At 43.8% G+C, this 20,259-nt stretch overlaps 4 protein-coding genes across 4 annotated transcripts; 3 read left to right on the plus strand and 1 right to left on the minus strand.

Annotated features, from left to right (window-relative positions):
* Positions 1-1,928: 1,928 nt before the first annotated feature.
* Positions 1,929-3,842, plus strand: K444DRAFT_656089 (isoaspartyl dipeptidase-like protein; the record flags this gene model as incomplete). The annotated part of the gene is made up of 5 exons (XM_024886058.1): positions 1,929-2,413; positions 2,455-2,572; positions 2,701-2,823; positions 2,870-3,125; positions 3,178-3,842. 5 exons carry the CDS (start codon positions 1,929-1,931, stop codon positions 3,687-3,689), a joined length of 1,494 nt encoding a protein of 497 aa, XP_024730244.1. The 3' UTR covers positions 3,690-3,842.
* A 4,931-nt stretch (positions 3,843-8,773) lies between these two features.
* Positions 8,774-9,822, minus strand: K444DRAFT_571942 (proline iminopeptidase; the record flags this gene model as incomplete). The annotated part of the gene is made up of 2 exons (XM_024877337.1): positions 8,774-9,627; positions 9,684-9,822. The coding sequence occupies 2 exons, from the start codon at positions 9,820-9,822 to the stop codon at positions 8,801-8,803; spliced, it is 966 nt and encodes a 321-aa protein (XP_024730245.1). The 3' UTR covers positions 8,774-8,800.
* Positions 9,823-11,077: 1,255 nt separating this feature from the next.
* Positions 11,078-12,283, plus strand: K444DRAFT_599765 (Cloroperoxidase). The gene is made up of 4 exons (XM_024878591.1): positions 11,078-11,280; positions 11,340-11,555; positions 11,616-11,912; positions 11,991-12,283. The coding sequence occupies exons 1-4, from the start codon at positions 11,184-11,186 to the stop codon at positions 12,092-12,094; spliced, it is 714 nt and encodes a 237-aa protein (XP_024730246.1). The 5' UTR covers positions 11,078-11,183; the 3' UTR covers positions 12,095-12,283.
* A 6,718-nt stretch (positions 12,284-19,001) lies between these two features.
* On the plus strand, positions 19,002-19,916 carry K444DRAFT_541836 (ankyrin; the record flags this gene model as incomplete). Its single annotated transcript, XM_024875832.1, has 2 exons — positions 19,002-19,235; positions 19,545-19,916. The coding sequence occupies 2 exons, from the start codon at positions 19,002-19,004 to the stop codon at positions 19,914-19,916; spliced, it is 606 nt and encodes a 201-aa protein (XP_024730247.1).
* Positions 19,917-20,259: the final 343 nt, after the last annotated feature.

Genomic DNA, 20,259 nt, shown 5'->3' on the forward strand with positions numbered 1-20,259 from the left:
CACCGAGCTTAAGCCACCCCATGGCTCGCGGAGTCGAAGGTATGGGAGAAGATGGCGTGTAAGAAACTGAACGAAAAAACTTGAACGGGTCAAAGAGTCGGTCTGAGCAGGGTTCTCGGGGTGTGTGTTGGTAACGTGGCAATATGCGTATGTCATGTTGAGCTTTAACGTCGACGTTTTCCACTGAGGTCGCTCACGGATCCACAGCAAGGGTTAGAGGCGGAGATGGCGGGGCTCAAATATCGTACTGGCAAAGTGGCTAGTGCTCATCATTCTAAATTCCCTTTCCGCAGTGACGGAAATTAATCAGAAACCATTCTCACTGGAGGTGTTTCACATATCGGGAAAGCTGGTATTGGTGACTACTCGAGCACTTTTAAACCTTGCTACCTCGGTTCCCTTTTCATAAAGCCTGTTTCGGCAATCTTCCGTGAACCACAAATCTGGAACTCTGGACAGTATCATACCTTTTTTAAAGGTTCAGAGAACTCACATTTGGTATCAGGCAAATCTTTCCTCACACCTGCAAGTCAGTCATTATCTCTTCAGTTGCCCAATCCAATGCCCTCAAGACCTTTAAGCTAATCCCTCTAAACCGTTGCTAAGGTCTTGCTGAAAGAACGCGCCGATTGACTTTCGTACTTTCCCTTCGCCCAAGGGCTGGTTGGCCAGAAAAATCGCTTTTCTAACACGTCCTCGAAGCCAATTTCCTCCAGCCACTGCTTGTAATGCTGGGTATTGGCCCTCGGCCGCCCTGCTTTTGTTGCGCCGTCATTCAAGAGCAGAGCCCACGTGTACAGGTTCGAGTTGATTTGTGGCTCGCCAATGTATCCAAGTGGGGAAAGCGCGATAAGACCCTTTTCTGCTTTGCTTGACAATATTAGATATCCTACCAACAACGCATTCGGGCCCTAGGCGGACGATTTTTATGCTCAAAAATATTGGCCTAAATGTCCTCCACCTTTTATAAGTAAAGGAACCGTTGCAGAAGTGAGCAATACACAGGAAGAAACTCAGCAGCGAAATGTTACCATCTTGGAACTCTTGGAACTCTACAAAAAATCTAAATAATTGTTTCATTTATTATCACAAGCCGCGAAATGGCTACAAGCAAATGCTTCTATATCTATTATTTTGCTAGAGGCAGATAAATGTTGTGCAATACAAGCTATTGAACTTTTGAACTGTTGAGAGTGAAAATAACCGGGCGGTTCTCATACTTGAGTGCGATAATAGGGCAGGACCACACCTGTTCTCCAAGCAGAAAACCACATTCTGGTTTCTTTGTCATCACAATGTCCAATATATTCAGGATCAGTGGCTCTAGACACATTTTAGCCCACTAATCTATGCTCAATACCATTGTGCCAAGCGTTCCAAGGTCCTCCGGGACAGATATGCGTCGACGTGAATCCACGGACAGCCATCAATTCGCCTCCCTTCAGAATTTTGAGACGAGAAACCTTGTATTCTGAAATCTTGAGCAAAGAGCTCGACTTCCGAACTGACAGCCCGGAGTTCTAGATCGACAACGGGGATGGCGGAGTGCAAGCGGAGAAGGCGGAGAAGGCGGGAACGACTTTGAGCCTATTTCTGCACTAAGCAGTTCGTGCTGCACCCCCGCATTTTGCAACAACCTCCGCTATCCAACCACCAAGTGGAGTGGCCCGACACTTGGAAAGCACCAACCTCGGTCTGGGTCTCCATTGGGTGCAATAGACTGGGTCACCTTACCTGACGGTGTTAAACCTCCTCCGTCTCTCCGAACAGCCCCAACTGAATGCGGGGAAGTTATGCGAATGAAAGACTAGACGCGAGACCTAAGTTTCGAAAGCCAACAACAACTTATAAGCATTCAACGACTTCCCATAGCACTGAGTTCCCCCCATTGCTTCTACAGCTCTATTTCCCTCCTCGATACGTCCATAATGGCCCCTTCAAGGACCGGCGATCCACTCCCAAGCTTCAGTCAAACCAGCACGATAAGTGAGCCATACAATGGACCTCCTCGGAATCTGGCAAATATCAACGCTATCAACTTCGACAAGGCCCTTCAGCCAAAGAAATACGAGATTCTTGGCACGCATCCAGAATCAAAGATCCTGTTCACCGATGTCAATATTCTTGACTCAACTGGAAAGGATCTGTACCGAGGGGATGTTCTCATCGAAGGAGAGAGGATTGCCAAGGTTGGCGTCGTTCCAGATGCCGATGAATTGAAGAAAGACCCGAAGGTTAGAGTGTTCCAGGGCAGAGGCCGGACGCTGATGAGTGGGTTGGGCGATGCTCATACTCATTTTACGTGGAACGGGGGAGATTTGAACCGACTGGGTGAACTCCCTGTTGAGGAGCACGTACTGTTGACAGCCAGGAGCGCACAATGCTACATCGACTCGGGTTACACAATATATGTGTGATCGTGTGGAAGGGCCAAAATAAGCTAATAATTCCAAGGTGTTTCGGTGCAGCGTCTGCTAAAGACAGGCTAGATGTTGTCATTCGTGATGCAATCAACGCAGGAGATATTCCAGGACCCCGCTACCTAGCAAACGGAAAGGAGATGGCTCGGAGGGTATGCCAACTTGACTCCTTTACAATATCTAGATAGTCGTGGAACATTCTTGGCCTCTTCCTCAAAGATCTCAAGAGTGCCCGCGAGTCGGAACAGTTTATGAATATTGCTGACTCCGAGATTACTAGGACGGAGAACTTGTTGCTGGCATTACTGCTTATGCTGATGGTCCGGATGAGATGAGAGAAGTTATCCGGCATCACGTCGACATTGGAGTTGATCAGATCAAACTCAGCATGAGCGGAGAAGAAGTAAGTTAAGCCATCAGAGGTTGTTTTCCCCGTTAATAGGTCAAAGATCACAGAAATTCGGTCGGCACAGGATTGCTACTTCTCCGACGAGGAAACAGCTGCGTGTGTCGATGAAGCACATGCATTAGGGAAAAGGCTTTGTGCACACGCTCGAGCTCGTGACTCGGTGAAGATGTGCGTAAGGCATGGGGTGGATGTAATTTATCACGCTTCATTTATTGACCACGAGGGCATGGATATGCTCGAAGCCAAGAAGACAAAGCATATTGTGGCACCTGGTATTAATTGGTTGATAGCTACTCGTAAGTGATGTGCAAAACTCAAGCCTGCATTTATCGGCTGATTTATTCCTAGTCCATGATGCCGCCGCCTTCGGGTATCCTAACGAGAAGGCCCAAGAAGTTGGGTATCAGAAAGAGCTCGACGCTGCCATCCGCGGACTACGAGAGATGCACAGAAGAGGGATCACAGTCCTTCCTGGTGGTGACTATGGCTTCGCTTGGACCCCTCACGGCACCTACGCCAGGGATCTGGAGCATTTCGTGAAGCTACTCGGCTTCACCACTATGGAATCCATCATTGCTGCCACAGCTGGCGTCGCGAAGCTTTTCATGCGAGAGAATGAGCTAGGCAAAATTCAGGAGGGTTTCTATGCAGATTGTATTTTGGTTGATGGAAATCCCCTGGAAGATATCGCTGTACTTCAAGATCATGACAAGTTGAACGTTATTGTGATCAATGGAAGGGTGCACAAGGCAGGAAGAAAGGAGTATGTGGCGCCACCAGTTGCCGGGCAGGATCACAATGTACATCCGATTGTGCCTGACTTCCCTGAAGTCAAGAAGGAGATGCAGAAAAATTATTAATGTGATTGTTTGCTGGCGTTAGGGAATGGAAGGGGTCAACCGTGAAAGGCCACAAATCAAAGTGTGGTAAAAGTTTCGTGTAATTCCTTCTTATATTTGAAGCTATTTGTTTCCGCAAAATAAAATGTTTGTGAGGTATTCCCCTGACTGCACCATGTAGCCGTTTTTCTGTCCTGGCATAGGGGATTTCAAGAGGTTATTATATCTGTTTCTTATATAGAGAGGTGAGATGTCACATTGCAATTAAAAATACCCACATTTCTGAGGATCCAGACATAAGATGTGCCTAGAACATAGTAATTCATTAACTACCAAATAACTCAATTATCTGCTCCTCTTTTACCTTGACTTCATAAAACCTTGGATCTACTAGCCCGGAGTAGTACTGTCGAGCTATCATGTGCAGAAGTTCGACAATTACGGATAGCCATAATAACTTCTAAATATAGCAATTGTTATTATCCCTCATCCTTGGTAGTCACCACCTCAAACCGAAGAGCAGCAAAGTATCGTGCATTGCAATGACTTATTTTGTTCCTGTACAAACCTTTCTTCCAATCTTTTGAAGTGTTCGGTTGAGGATATGGGCTTAATCCAAACCTTTCCACAATATTCACTTCCTGAGTTTTTAGGTAAAGTGGTATAGAAATAGTGTTTGTTTCATAGAACACAATTTTTAGACACATTCAGCTTGTGCTGTCGTGTGTAATGCATGGCCAGATTATGGACTTCACAGAGGCCAGCAAATTGTCATATCTATGTGTTGACCAGGCATATAACAAAACCACCCAGCTAAAGTGCAATTTCATGAAAATAAACATAATAGGAAAGAGACCATCAACTCGATGAGCCCTTGAATTTGCTTCAGTCCTTCCACTTATATGTTTCCTATCAATGAAACTAAAAAAGAAACGATAGGCTCCATTTACGGCAAGGCCAGGAAAACCTTCAGCCATTGGTCATACTTCGGCGTTCCAAGACAAGTACTGGATCCCACCCATAAAAAGGCCAGTAAGCTATTTGCTGAATTTACTATAGGCGAAACTTACAGGCACGCAAGAAAATCCATTGGTGCTACATCGGCCCAGGCTTTGATCCCCAACAGTGATGTCGTGGAACATTTGGGGAATGGCATAGAGGAGTGAGGTTTGCGAAATCGGTGGGTCCTTTGCCAATGGAAATGCGCTCGTCGTTGATTCGAGTGAAGATTGCTGCAACAAGAGGTGCTGACATTGAAGTTCCACCTTCCGATATGTTAAATACTTCAACTACGAGAGCAACATCTCTACCGTTGAGGAATCCTGCACCAAGGGTACCATTAAGTGATGAGTACGAAGGGTAGGGTGGGTTGTGGTTCGCGAAGTACAGTACTAGTCAACTTATATTTGCCGAACAACCCTTTTACACCCAAACTCGGTTGTAACACTTTCACAACTGGCCACATTACGGGCATTTTACAGTAAAAACGTGCCGATGCAATCGTTAATTGGATACTTCCCTTCGATTTCGCCTATTACGATAGTCCTAGGATTGCGTTATTATTAAGTTGTGTATATATAAATTCCTGCGTAATTGCCCGAGGCAACTTTTACACCAAAATTCGCTTAATTCCTAACGAAAATCGGGTCGTCGCAATTCACGATTTAATTATACTAGAACTACTTATTTCTAGATAATTTGGAATCGTAAGAAAGATTAACCGTATACTTTTCAATAGAAGAATAAGTTTCTATAGGGTTTCGCGCGTTGTGGGTGTTGCGATATATAGAGGGAAAGTAAGTAAAATCGCCATTTTGGTGGGGTTTCGGAAAGTTGGCGAATATCAGTTGACGGTGACTGTACCTGGGGTTACTCGTCGGCTAATCCTCACCCTGTTTGGGCCGCCTCGCTACGCTCGTCGGTTGCAGTAACTCCGACATACCACTAACTCCGATATTTTATATAATTAATTAAATATTAATATAATTATATAAGATATCGTAATAAAAAATTTATATTATTATAGAGCTTAATTAGCCTGTCAAAATAATATAATATAGGCCTTATATAACCTGTTTTAGCCTTTGTAATACGGAGATAAGTATTAATTTTTAGGCTAAAATTATTATATTATATTTACTTTTGCTATATATTAAGAGTCAAGTATAGGAATTACTCTTATTTCATATAGTATTAGTTTCTTTAGCCTCCTATTAATATTATATACTAGCCTGTATACTAGTTTCCGTACTTTGGGTATTAATAGTATTAATCTTGCGCTTTTTCCCCCTAGGCTTCTTTCCCTGAGCAAGTAACTCCTGTCTTCTAGCCTCCTTTACTTCTTCTTCTATTCTCTTTCTCTTATTTCTTTTAGCTCTCTCTTATTCTCTTCTTATGGCCTTTTCAAGCTTCTCCTGCTCCTTGCGAGTAATATCCTCTTCTCTTTTCCTCTCTTTTTTAACCTTATTAAGTTTAGCTTAATGGCGGCGTTTGGCCCTCTTAAGCTTCTTCCGAGCTTTAGTTAAAGTATTCTCCTCCTCCTGCTTCTTACGAGCCTTAATTTGATATAAACCATTTCCAGATAAGATAACTCGACCCCCCCCTAGTGGCTTCACGTGCTTTTGAAGGTTCTCTTTATCTATAAAAGAAGAAGGCTTAGCCCATATACTTTTTTTATCTTTTTTAGTAAGGTTCTCGCATATAATTATACCCAAATTAGCCTTAATCTGGGCTTCTTTCCTGAACTTATAATTAGATAATTACCTAGAAGGCAAGGATATCTTATCTTTATACTTTTCCAAAAAGGTAGTATATTTATATATATCTTTTGCTCTATAGAATATCTGGAAAAAGGGAGTTCTAGTATACTACTAATTATCTAGTCCGCGAATTCCTGAGTTCTCCTTACTATAATTAGTAAGCCTAGCTTCAGAAAAGGGTTCTACTAGATTATCTATAATATTTCTAATCTCGTTTTCGATTTCCAAAGCCCTAGGAAATAATAGAAGCTCTAAATCGTCTTTATTATTCTTATTAAGCTTGCTTAGGAATTCAGGGATATTATATAATTCGGGCTATTACTTTTATATTATTAATTCCCTAGGCTTTATTCGGAGTTATGGTTTATTAGATAAAGGTATATAAATTCTAAGTAATAGATTAGTCTTGCTATAATTATAAATACGTCCTCTAGTACTCTTATTACTTAGTTTCTTGGCTATTTATTTCTTAAGAGCCTTTAAAACCATATTAGGATTAAATAGGTAAATACTAGTTTTTGCGAAAGCCAAATATATATTCTTTTTAGTAAAAGCTAGAGCTCTGATTTACTCATAGTACTATAGGAAAGTTATTTTCGTAAAATTGTTTTTATTTTTATAAATCTTGTCTTTAATTACTCTTAAATACTAGTACTTTTCCTGCTAGAAATACGTAATATCTAATAGTTAATACAGGTATATAAAGTATATAATTAGATAGAAATAGATAATATCTAAAGACTCTATAGCTTAAATAAATTCGTATATTATATAGCTTCTATATCTATTAAATATTAGAAAACGATATCTGCCCTTAACTTATAATTTAGTCTATTAGTAGAAATGCCATAGCTACTTATAGGCTAGCTTATTATTCATATATTCATTTTCAGAGGTTATAATTTTAATGTTTAGGGCTAGATTATTATTAAAATGCTTCTATATAAATATACTATCTAGTATAATAATAAATAGATTAAGCTCCCAGAAACTAGTAAATATATATTTTATAGCTATAACTAGCTTTCTTTATATAAGATTCTTTATAAATACCTAAACTTAGTTAATATAATTATATTTTTAGGGGCATTTTTAATAGGGTAGTTTTTTACTTATATACTTTATATTCTTATAAGTAATTATAATAGTACTTTATATATATCTTACCCGGAATCTAATCTTGTCTATATTATATTAATTACTCTCGTAAATATTATACTTTTCCTTTATGGCCTTTAGATTATTAAAGTACTTTATAATAATTTCGGGGATAAGAGTATTCTTTCTTTTATAGTTTATAGGCTTAGTATAAACTATATGATACTGGCCTAATTTCCTCTGTTTTTCTACCTAATAAAGGGCCTATATATCTCTAATTCGGTCTATAGGAGAGAGTATTTAACCCGTAGCCTTCAAAATTAATATAGCTATTATAATAACTATATTATATTATAAAGGGTAATTCCTCTTAATATATATATTTATATACTATATTAAGCTTGCTTTCTGGGCCTTATTTAAATACGTATTATATCCTCTATTTTCCGAAAGAGGCTTAGATCCTTTATATTAATTGAAACATATTAAGTAAGGCATATTAAATATAGAGGCAGAGATTTATAGGTTTGTAATTTCGGTTTCTGCAGGATCCTTTCAAGTACATATGGCCTTCTTTATTCGCTCCTCCTATACTATATACTAAACCGTCTTATACTATAGGAGTTTTTTGAGCCTCTAAACCACTTCCTCGTTCTTTTCTCTCGCTATACGGCATATGGCTTTAGGCATGGTGGCGTATTCGATGATTTAGATAGGAATAGAGTAGTATTAAGAAGTAAATTAGATATGATTTTTATATATAAGATTATACCGAGGCCGCTTAGTAAGCTCCGATAATTTACTTAATTAATTATTACTATAACCGGATATGCTTTAATTAAAAAATACTTTATTAGGTAATTACTAGTCTAAGTAAGGGCTATAATTATATAAAAAAATTATTTTAATTGGATATATGGTTATTTTTTAATATAATAAAAACGACTAAAAATCGATGTCGGAGTTGCTGCAATGTCGGACTTGCTGCAACCAGCGAGCTTAGCGAGCTGGCCCGAACTGGGTGCGGAATTGCCTGCGAGTAGTCAGGAAAAGAAAGATTTAACTGATTTAATTCGCGAACTTACGAATTGATGGCGTCTTGCTGGTAGCTGGGTTGAGCATATATGTTACTGAAACCACCCCCAGAGAAGAAACTGGTAACCGCCGTCTCACAGTTAATTAGTCAGTCTGAATATATTCTATATCAGAGAGTTTCCCGACTCCAATTCTTTCAAAACAATTATTGCTCTCAGGCCTTCAATTCGGATTGCCTCTTTACATCTTTAGAGCCTTAAACTTTTCCGCAGCATCTACCAGTGCCTCCTCAATCTTGTTCTCATGTGCACTATGCCCACAATCCGCTATAACCGAATACTCTACATTCGAATTCTCCTTCCCTCCAAGTGCCTGATACAAGTCCCAACTCGTCTTTGCCGGACAAACAACATCATACCTGCCCTGCACAATAATTATTGGTAAATGCTTAATTTTATACGCCTCTTCAATTAATTGCCCATCGCGCATCCACCCAGCATTGACAAAGAAGTGGCACTCAATGCGAGCACACGCAAGGGCCCATTTTGGATTCTCTGCTTTTTTAATATATTCCCGGTTCACGATCAACTCGACTGCAGAACTCTCCCAGGTGCTCCATGCACCGGCACATTTCAGCTTCTCCTCCTCATCATCGCCTGTGAGTCTCTTATAGTATGCTTTTATCATATCACCCCTTTCTGCCTCAGGGATGCAAGCTTTATACGGCTCAAAATAATCAGGGAACAGCCTGTCTGCCCCCTTCTGGTAAAACCACTCCAACTCTTCGCGGCGAAGGGTAAAGATCCCCCGGAGGATCAGGCCTATACAGCGCTCAGTGTGCCTCTGGGAATACGCCAGTGATAAAGTAGAGCCCCACGAGCCGCCAAATACTATCCACTTTTCGATTTCCAGGTGTTTTCGGAGTGCTTCAATGTCGGCGACAAGGGTCCAGGTTGTGTTGTCATCGAGGGAGGCGGAAGGGAGGGATTTGCCAGAGCCACGCTGGTCGAAGAGGATGCTGCGGTAGTGGGTTGGGTCGAAGTACTGTCTATCCGAGTCCACGGTTCCTTGGTCACAGGCTTAGTACAACTAAACGAGGATATAGTTAGCCGTGATACCTTACCTTCTCCTGGACCCCCATGCAGGTGTACGATAGGAACACCAGTTGCGATGCCACAATCTTCGTAGTAAATTGAGTGAATAGAGGAGACTTGAAGGTGGCCAGACTCCCGTACTGGAAAGGGGGAATGGATTGGCGCCATTGTGGAAGGACGTTCTCCTTGTGGTTAATACACAGAAATTGTTTCGTGCCAAAATGGACGTCTCTTACTGTAAAATCAAACAATGGCTGTTTGCTGCTTGTCAGCTGAAATTAGCTGTAAATTATTACTCGTGCTCGCGGCAGGCAAAGGCTGGTGGGTACAGGGGCGGAGGAAGTCTTCATGTGATGAGGCGGCCCAGCAGCCTGGATTGAGCCGGCCCCCGAACCCCCCTGTCTGATTAATTAAACAGGTTCTATTCAGACGCGTGGAAGGCCGGGTGGCATTCCGATTTAAACCTCGGGCTGCAACGAGTGCGGCAGTGCGCCGCAGTGCTTGGAGCCGAATATTTTAAAATAGAATGACGGTGGATTTAACGATACCCCTGAGCCTGGCCCGGTACAGACTTCTAGGCCGCACGAATAAAGCTTGTTTTTTATCGGACCTACTATGACTTATCCAGTAACTGCTCCGGTGCTACTTCCCTTTTGAAATCGCAAGCAGGGTTTTGGACCAGCATAAACTAGATAACTCAAGCCGCAAATAGTATTTGTATCCGATGTGCGACCCACTATTTACATGCAGTAGCAAAGCTTATTGAATTTCGCCGGATCGTGTCCGGATCGGGAGCTTTTCAGCCTGTGCACTGTGTCCAGAGGGGAATTCCATGTCACTATTTCTAATCGCTTAAGCAATACCACCGCACCTTACCTTGCCCTTCAGGTTGCTTCTTTGTATTAGGAGAAGTTCTTACGAGCCCAGCCTCATAGATCTGTGCACTACAGGGCATTTCACATACAAATGAAAATCCAAATTCTTCTAAACTTTAGCAGTTTTGATTTTGCGAAGTGTAATTTAGCCATTTCCATACCCTCTCCCACGATCATAGACTATTGCAACTAATAAAGGTTGTGAGATTTTGAAGTGACAGTCGTGACTTCTGGGTTTTAATGCCTGAAGGCGTTTTCGCGAAGCCTGAAAACTCCGAGAAAAAGCCCTGTGCGCACAGACCCATGAGGCTGGGCTCGTTAGGTGCGGGGTAACTACAGGACAGGATTGGCAGCCTGGAAAGTTCCCTGTCCGGAGGGACAACCCCGTACTTCCGCGAGCTCAGGAGAAATAACCAAAAAGGGACGAGTGCCGAAGCGTTGGAATATCTGTACCCCAGGACTCGCCAATGAAGCCCTGTATTGGTTTTTAGGTTCGATATATTTCGGAGAAATGGTCATTCAAACTTTACTTAACCACGCTCTAATCCGCACGAACAAGCAAGCTCTTCAATCTTGTTTATCCCTTCTAGTATTTTCTCAGATCTTAGTCATCCTTAACATTTTCAAATTCCTCGTGTAGTACTGAATAGAACTATGCAGCCCAAATATTTGCTCGTCGCTATTATTAGCACAGTTTCTGCGCTGCCTTCTGAAAATCTTCACATTTGGCAACCTCCCAACCCAACAGATCGTCAGTCCCCCCCCCATCTCGCGCATTCCAGAAGGATTCGAGATCTGACTCCGACTTAGGCCGAAGCCCTTGTCCCATGTTAAATACGCTGGCAAACCACGGGTTCCTCCCACGTAATGGTGTCAATGTTTCTCTGGATGATCTAATCACCGGGCTCAGCGAATCTATCAACCTCGCAGCAGCTGCCACAGAAACTCCTGGAGAAATCGCCCTGACAACCTCCACGACTGGCAATGCATCGACTTTCAACCTCGATGATTTGGATAAGCACCACAGTAAGCCTGAATCATGGTCTTTTAATTAACGTAGAGAATCGGAGTTAATATTCTGCACAGTCCTTGAGCATGACGCTAGTCTAAGCCGCAATGATTTCTACTTCGGCGACGACCACACCTTTAACAGGACGATCTGGGGCCAAACCCTCACCCACTTTCCCAACCGCACCATCTCCTTTGCTAACGCTGCGGCTGCACGGTCAGCCAGAATTGCTGCAGCTGCAGCTGTGAACCCGCAGTTCAACATGACAGCTACGGAACACACAAACAGCTATTTCGAGTCTGCGCTATATATGGGGGTTTTTGGGAATCTCACGACCGGAAATGCGGTCACGAAGTTTGTCGAGATCCTTTTTAGTAAGTCTGCCTACTAGCTTGCCCACATTATGTGTACACGAAGGAACAACATTGCGACTCGTGCTCACAGTCTTGTAGCGCAAGAGAGACTTCCATATATAGAAGGCTGGAGGAAATCTGCCCAGGAAATTACATTTGATAACCTCTTGTACTTGGTCGGCCAATTGACTGCTGCGACGTAAGATTTGCCTAATCTGGATAGAAGGAAGGGGCGCTATAATATCAGAAGAGGAATGCGGATGGGATGCGAAGATACAATCGGTGTGTGTGTCTGTCGGCGTGTTTGAGCTATTAGGACATGGCTTAGTTTTAATGGCTTGAATGCGTATTCACGTGATCCGCAGCCAAGTCCTTTCCGCGCTACTTTGAACAGTGATTCTGTTTTCGAATTTCAGTTCATTCCAAATGCGCCGTGCTTAAAGAATACCAAATGGCTATACCCTAATCAGCCATCGTCCCCAGACTCTTTATCCGAGCTGGACTCTGCCTTCTCCTGCTGATCTTGAAATCTTTGAATCACCGCGTCATTGACCATGAGTCCAGCGTATCGGCTGCAGTTCTGTACTGAGATACGCGTTGTTCTCAGGCTTTGGCTTTCTTTCTTTGACTTCCGCCGAGTATGCTATAGGTTCCGATTGCCCTCTCTAATATGCACGTTGGTTGCCGCAAGTCTTTCCAAGACGCGTCTCTCTCCGGGTTGGCAGATGGAAGAGGGGGGATGGGGAGCCTGGGAAAGTCTTCCACGAGGTATGTCCATCGAATAGTAGCAGCAAGAACCAAATCCAGACCACCAATCTCCGCATGGCACCTGGAAAACCTGGCTAGCCATAGCCACGCAAGGTCCAACTTGGAGCCCCATCTTCCGCTAGCACACTAAGATCTATCTTCACTGCATTCTATGCTCCACTTACTAACCACGAATGTAGGATAATTCCGTTCTACTAGCACTAGATTCAAGCTTTCAACTATACCAGTTAGTACTAGTACCAATCAGGAACGACGCCTCCTACATCTAAAGCCACAAGCACGAGATGGGCTACAGTCGATCCGATCCAAAAGCGACAAAAAAAGAAAAGTCTACCAAAATACTAATTGATATAAATCATATTAATCGGAACTATCGTATATCTTATAGTAATTATTTCCTTAGTCTCCGATTTTTAATACCTTTAATATTACAGAAGTTACAAAGCACGTGACCATTTTTATACGAGCTCGCATAGAAATTTTGGCGTTTTGTAAGAGTAAAAAATCACATCTCGTATAGGATACGAGGCTGCACGTGATTAAAATTATGAACTTTTTATACTTTATATTCTCTTTAGTAGTAACTCTTAAAATTTAGGCTCTTACTAGACATACTAAGCTTATAGAAGCTTAAGGAGCCTTATAAGACCTTATAAGTCTAAGTTTAATTTATTATTTACTTAGGTACACGTGACTTTCGTGAAATATTTTGGCGTTTTGTATGGTCAGAAATCAAAAAAGTAAGAAACGTCCGTGCACTTCAAAACTCGATTACTAATTAACCACAAATCGCATTAAAAATCTGATTAATAGGTTTTATTCGCTTGCTTCTTCTCTATAATTACATTACTTAGTATTAAGTACTCGGGGTTGTGATTAAAAAGTTATTATGGATGGGGGGCGACCGTTTTGTCGCTTTTGGATCGGACCGACTGTACCCAAAGTTTAAGAATCCTCTAAAAAGTAAAGTATACATCTGAGGTCAAGTTAACAACTCGTCGCAGTAATTCAATCAGGCTATTGGGGTGGCGGAATTACTAGCCAGGGGAGTGCCGGGTCCAGCAACATATTGCAGTTGGGACATTTCGAAAGGCCAAGAAGAACCACGACACTTGGAGTAGCAGGGACAATTGTTGGCCCAATCGCAGAGATATAATGGCAAGAAGCAGTGATCTCGTCTTCCGGAACTCGCAGCAGCCAGGCGAGTTAGGACAAGCTGAATACGGGGGCAGAAGCGAGGTTTTGCGGGAAGGGATAGACAGGGGAAGGATATCTTCGTGCCAGTATCGTAATACCAGTAGGTTGGACCCTTCTCAGTAGACCCGGAGGTGGGGGTTGGAAGACAGAAAACGGTGAGGTGTGTCTTCCGTAAAAGTAATGCACCAGTGCTGACATTGTCTCCCCTGTAGCAACGAGACACACCAAGGTCTTTTCGAGAACCCAAAATGCAAACAATATACGAAAGCAGGGAGAAAGCCGTGTTGTGGAGGGGGAATACATTACAGCGAGACAATTCATCCTGGTGTGGCTAGAATTCAAAGCGGCGGCTGCTTTACTTTGCTCAACAAACGCCTTCTACCAGATATCCTCAATTTCGACGAGTTCAATTGTATTCTTGATGGAAAGGAGGCAATAAAGAATCATTTTGTAAGGTTCCCATGGCCTAGGAAGCATGTTTTGCGGACTTCTAATTCGCTGCGTGCTGCAGGACGAGAGCCACATTGCTCGACTGGACTCTGAAGTCTGCAACACAAACAGCCCCTTCTCCATACAAGCCCTCGAAAACGAAACAAAGTAAACAAGATCTGGAAGAATATGGGAGAGGCCCTATATAGTTGGATCGTGTCTTGAATACAGCAATTGGTCTATTCTTTTGGATTAGCAGCGCAATAGCACCTCTAGCAGACGGCAATCTTGGGCGGAGCACATTTAACGAGGAGCATCGGCATCCTCGGACAGACTTGCTCTGCGGTGCATACTGTGTCAAGAGCAATGTCCACGTACCGATCTCAAGACATTCGTGTCAAGCAGCAGATTCAACATACTTGGTCCATGAGGCTTCGTCGTCGCTTACACAACGTCGTGAGAACGACAAATTGAGAAACTTCAAAATTTTATCTTCCCCCATCAGCGCAATCTCTTCTTCAAGTTTTTAATCCACCATCTTTTCCAGAAAGTATATCCCCAATCTCACCGGTCGTAGTCCCCGCTAAGCCACCCTTCTTTCCAACAAATCTTAAAACCGCAAGTATTTCAAGCCCCTTACCACCTGCAGACTGCGTTGTCAACTTCCGACCCGTGTCTCCTACTGGTTCCGATATCTGCCAGCAAGGCCGAGTCGTTGCCCGGCTCTTCTACCTTACCAGAGGAGGAGATAAATCACGTGTTTACCCCTGAATCCACGTGATTTGTCTGCTCTGATACTGCCTTACCCCTCACATTGCATCCTTCGAATACGAAATAATGTTCACCAGTCATTGAGTTTCAAGTATCGACGAATCAAGCCATGGCAGAAGTGCTCAGTGAAATATTGGCAGGCGTAGTTGTCTCTACAATATTCTAGTCGATGTTTCCAAGACTATGATAAATACAGATAGATCAGTTCTCCGAATTTGCACAAGCAAACAGTCATCATTTTATGGCCTGCTCCCATCACCGTCATTATCAATGTTGTCAAATTCAAACCGAAAATCGATCTCTTCAGAACAGGGAACAGCTCTTTGATTCGAAACTCTCCCTTGGTACATATGTCCCTCTTGTTACATTGGTACCTCTATTGCAAAAAGCACAAGGGCTCATGTTACAGCTTGGCTTTACTCATATTTTCACTATCACGGAAGCATACACCTTCTAAAGCATTCCAAGGCTGCTCCTGGATGCTCTCATTTTGCCATCTCTCCATTGGTGTGCCTCCACGCTCCGTCCCGCCAGTGTTGGAGTTGAATGCGCCTTGTGCCAGTGGTCGAGAGACATACTGGAAGGTTGCATGGCCCGCGGCGTTAGCATCTGTACTTTTAGAAGTATTCAGATAAGGGAATTTTCCAGTATAGGGTTGAGAAGGTTGCTGAGAAGCAGGCCCGTCGCAAGAGGCAACCTGGGCATGGCTGTGTGTGTAGTCGACTCGTTTGTTATGATCGTTCTGGAACCGCTTAGTTTTCTTACTGAGTATTGTTGCTTTCTTTTGGGTAACCTTACCATTGGGGAAATAAGAGGTAGCAGAGACTTGTATGGACGGGATAGGTGGTGTGCACTTTAGTCTTGATAGAAGAATTGCAAGTATATTTCTAGAGGTAAGGTATATGTTTCGTGCGCAGCACAAAGAAAAGTCAAGAAGTAATGATGATTGATATTTTGAAGAGACGGAAAAGTACAGATTGAGCGAGAGGTATGAGAAGAGCCTTTTTATATCTGCCAAGTGCTCTGTATGTCCTCTTCAAAGCCTCGTAAGTTTTACATTCCATATTTTTCTCACCCAAAACTGGCTCGATGACGGTTTTGCAACGATCAAATGAGACTAATAATTGAACTTGAGACCTGAAGGTTTTGAAATGAGCTAGTTAGGGCGTAGAGGCGAAATTGACCCTGAGGCTCGACGGTTTTATCCCCTGCGAATCAACACTGCATGTACAAAGCAAGGCGTCCATGCAAGTAATAATTGTTGTGTGGTGGATGTGATCTATCGCAAGACAGCTACCGTCTCGTTTGAGGCTTGAAGGTTTTGTTCTGATCCAATATGAAGTGCAGGAAACAGCCACAATCTGGAACTTTTCGGACCTGGCGGTTTTTTCATCGACCAATCATTAAACGACACCCACACCACACTGTTTTCTTGGGTAGGCGACTATTTGCACGTCAGTGAAATTTCCCTCTGCTTCGCCTGGTTAAGTATACAGACTTCAAGGACACCACATTCTTCCCTCTCACCTCCCAGAAATATTGCAGCTCCTCGAAGCTCTTGAACAATAGCCTCATATCCAGCCTTCTCTTTTGTACCCTCGCCTTAAATATTTCCCCATTCGAGTTTTGGTCTGCATCAGGCTGCCATGGCGTTGGATTGGGAGACTCACAAACATACGATTGAGCACCTTTTCAGCGATGAGAAAAGGACCTTGACAGATGTGATGTGCATCATGGAGGGGAAGTTCAAATTCGTTGCTAGGTAGGAGGCCAGTTATTCATCTCGCGAGGAACAATGTGTGCTGGCATAGACTAACATATCTTTAGTAAATCTGGCTATGAGAGACAGCTGAGGAAATGGGGCATCCGAAAGAACACATCCAGATCACATATAGCGTTCCTAAAGGTCAAGCTCTCACAGCGGCAGAAACAAAACAAAGACAGCTATGTCCACGTAAAGGGTGTCCAGCTTCCAAAACTCGAGATAGAGAAAAGGATCGCTCAATGTTATGTTCCTCTAACAGAGCAGTACGCACGTGAGTTGCTTTGTTCTCTTTTAAGAGTATGTGTTGCCTAACGATAAATAGTCGAGCGATGTAATACTCCACCTGGAGGGATGATTGTCATGACGCCAACATCGGACTGTTATATGCGCTGTGTGAAAGCGAAAGACCTTCCGTGGATATATTTTCGGAAACAGCTTTCGTCGATCAGTGGTAAAAACACCTGTTTATATCCTTGGTCAAGCTACTGACGAGATTAAGGAACCCTTAACATGCTGATCGACATGCCACCTGAAACCCTCAGAGCTATTATACCCGCCGTTGGTGCCGGAGTCGGTCTTTCAATTGAAGGTCAGGTAGAAAAAGTCATTCACCGTCTTTTTGCCACCTTACCGATGAAACAAGAAGATGATGCTTACTCTGTTTTTGGTCGAATTGTGGGAACCGACTACTCTCGTGCTTTGATAGAGATCTTGAAACTTACAGCTTTCCTATTATCGAACAAGCTCCTGTATGGAGAGACGTATGACTTGGTCTGCGATGAATTACTTAAGTGGTTCCAGATAGGAGACAACTACCTCTTGGTCAGGGCTATACTATCGCACAGGCTGCCAACGATTGAGGCCTTTGCCGAAGGGATATTTGCCAGTGCGCTAGAAGCTGAGGATCGACAAATGGTGGGAATTTTCCTTGACTTAGGCATGAACCCAAATATCATGATTGAAGGAAGAGAAGAGGGTGAGAGACAGACGGCACTGCAGTGTGCGACTCGAAGATCCAGTCTTGGTCTTGTTGAGCTTCTCTTAAAGTTTGGAGTAGATGTGGATTTAACACCGACATCAGGAGGATATATGCGTCCCTGGGATCCACTAACGGCACTTCAAACCGCTGTGGAAAATGGGAGTGTGGGGATTGCAAGACTGCTTATTTCGAGAGGCGCCACTGTGGAACGCCCGACAAGGAGAGTTTAACCTTATCACCCCTTCAACTTGCTGCAAGGGAGGGACATACAGAACTGGTGGAAATACTGCTCGAACATGAAGCGGATATCAACGTACAGTCTGGTGACCTCGGATGCCCCTTGGAGTGTGCAATCCGCGCTGGGGCGAACGATTTAGTTGAGATTCTTTTGAAGCATAGTGCAGACATCAACCCTGAGCCCAAGCATGGGGACAAATATTGGACCAACAACACGCCCTTGCAAACGGCTGTTATGTTAGACGATTCTGAAATGGCCCTAAGCTTTCTGAAACTGGGCGCCAATGCAAATGTACCTGCATCCACAACTGAAGGTGAAGGTACTAGAACTGCACTCCAATGGGCTGCTGAGAATGGGAATCTTCAACTTTGCCAGGTCCTGATGGAGGCTGGTGCTGACCTCAACGCCACTCCAGCGGTTTTCGGCGGAATAACAACACTTGCTGGTGCTGTTTCTTCGATGAACTACGAGCTTGTCCAGCTTCTACTGAAGCACGGCGCTGCAGTCAACGCACGATATAACGATGAATATGGGAAACTGGGGAAACAACCGGGCACGGCGCTTGAAACAGCCGTAAAGCTCAACGACACTGCAATGACACGACTCCTGCTGTCTGTAGGGGTAGACCCAAAAATAGGTTAGCCTCTCATCCGCGCCGTTGGAAAACAAAATCTTGAGCTCGTTTCAATGCTGCTGGAAGCCGGTGCAGACATCAACAAACTGGAAAAACTTACTGGTCAAAGTGCACTGAGCAAGGCAGTGAGAAGAAACAACTCTCATCTTGTTCACTTTCTGCTAGATGCAGGAGCGAATGCCATCCCGAAGCTAGATGACGCCTTAGATGAATGTCTTGCTGTCCCAATAGCTGAAGCGGTTCGCCTCGGCCACGTTGAGATGATCGAAATTCTGCTTCGCGCAGGCGCGGATTGCAATCAGCAGAGTAGAAGAGTTTTTAATCCGTACATGGATCTGAATGCTTTGCAGGAGGCTGCAAGCAGTGGAAATATTGGCATTGTGCCGCGCCTCCTTGCAGGTGCGGACGTGAATTATCCGGCAGCACCACGAGATGGGCGGACAGCTCTGCAAGCCGCCGTACAATCCCAAAACCGCGAGCTCATTCAGCTATTAGTGGATCAAGGTGCCGACCTGAATAGCCAAGCAGCAGAACGCTGGGGACTTACAGCGCTACAAGCAGCAGTTGATACTACGGATGAGGCGCTCGTGCGATTCTTATTAGCCAACTCTGCCAACGCGAAAGACGCGCCTGCAGTTGTGGAAGGTCGCACGGCTCTGCAAAGGGCAGCAGCGAACGGAGATGGCGAACTGGTCCGTCTGCTGCTGGACTATGGGGCAAATGTAAACGCGCGGGCAGCCTATCATCACGGATGGACTGCCCTCCAAGTCGCCGCCGAAAGAGGACACTACGAAATAGTGATACTTCTGCTGACAGAAGGAGCGAATGCCAACGCGCCAGCTTGTCCCGAACGCGGTATCACTGCGCTCCAGGCAGCTGCTAGTGGAGGCTATCTACACATAGCAGAAGTTCTTCTGGAGGCAGGGGCTAGTGTGAATGCACGAATATCAAATCCACATGGCAAGTTCACTGGCAACACGGCCCTGGAGGCTGCGGCAGCTTCTGGACGCATAGATATGTTGAAATTGCTTTTGAATGCAGGGGCAGATATTACCTCTGGCTCTGGCTGTTTTCAATTGAACGTAGCATTAGATCTTGCGACCAGGCTTGGCGATATTCCGGATCAATCGGTTTCTGCCGATTCGTTCCAGGGGTCTGGAACGGGCGGTAATGGAACGTTCCAATCGTTCCTAAGCGAGCTAATCCCTGTAGATTCTCGTTATTTTGTAAAGAACTTCCATTAATTATGCTATTGAGAGGCTAAAAACCATCGTACAACCTCAGAAAGGCCTTTATTAAGCCGTAGCACTACTGCGAGTAACTCTACCGCTACGAGGAGTCTTTCTTACTGCACTACGTTATGTAATTCGTCCTTGCTTCGTACGGCCACCCCCACTACTTCCACTACATTTACTACATCTACTATATCCTCTACGACCTCCTGTACTAATCTCTCCATTACTATTATTACTACTATTATTCCCTCCCCAGTAATAGCTTGCAGTATAATCTGGCTACTTGTAATTGCTATAGCAACCACCCTATATACCTATAATCCGGATATACTCAGGAAAAATGGTATTATTA

This window comes from Hyaloscypha bicolor (genome assembly GCF_002865645.1).
Source record: "Hyaloscypha bicolor E unplaced genomic scaffold K444scaffold_157, whole genome shotgun sequence".
NCBI lineage: Eukaryota > Fungi > Ascomycota > Leotiomycetes > Helotiales > Hyaloscyphaceae > Hyaloscypha > Hyaloscypha bicolor.

Bases quoted from the DNA above. Each gene is read 5' to 3' on its own strand.
- K444DRAFT_599765 (XM_024878591.1), top strand. From the start codon at position 11,184: ATGCAGCCCAAATATTTGCTCGTCGCTATTATTAGCACAGTTTCTGCG. The intron at 11,556-11,615 runs GTAAGCCTGAAT...TATTCTGCACAG, and splicing joins TGATTTGGATAAGCACCACA to TCCTTGAGCATGACGCTAGT. The intron at 11,913-11,990 runs GTAAGTCTGCCT...ACAGTCTTGTAG, and splicing joins GTTTGTCGAGATCCTTTTTA to CGCAAGAGAGACTTCCATAT.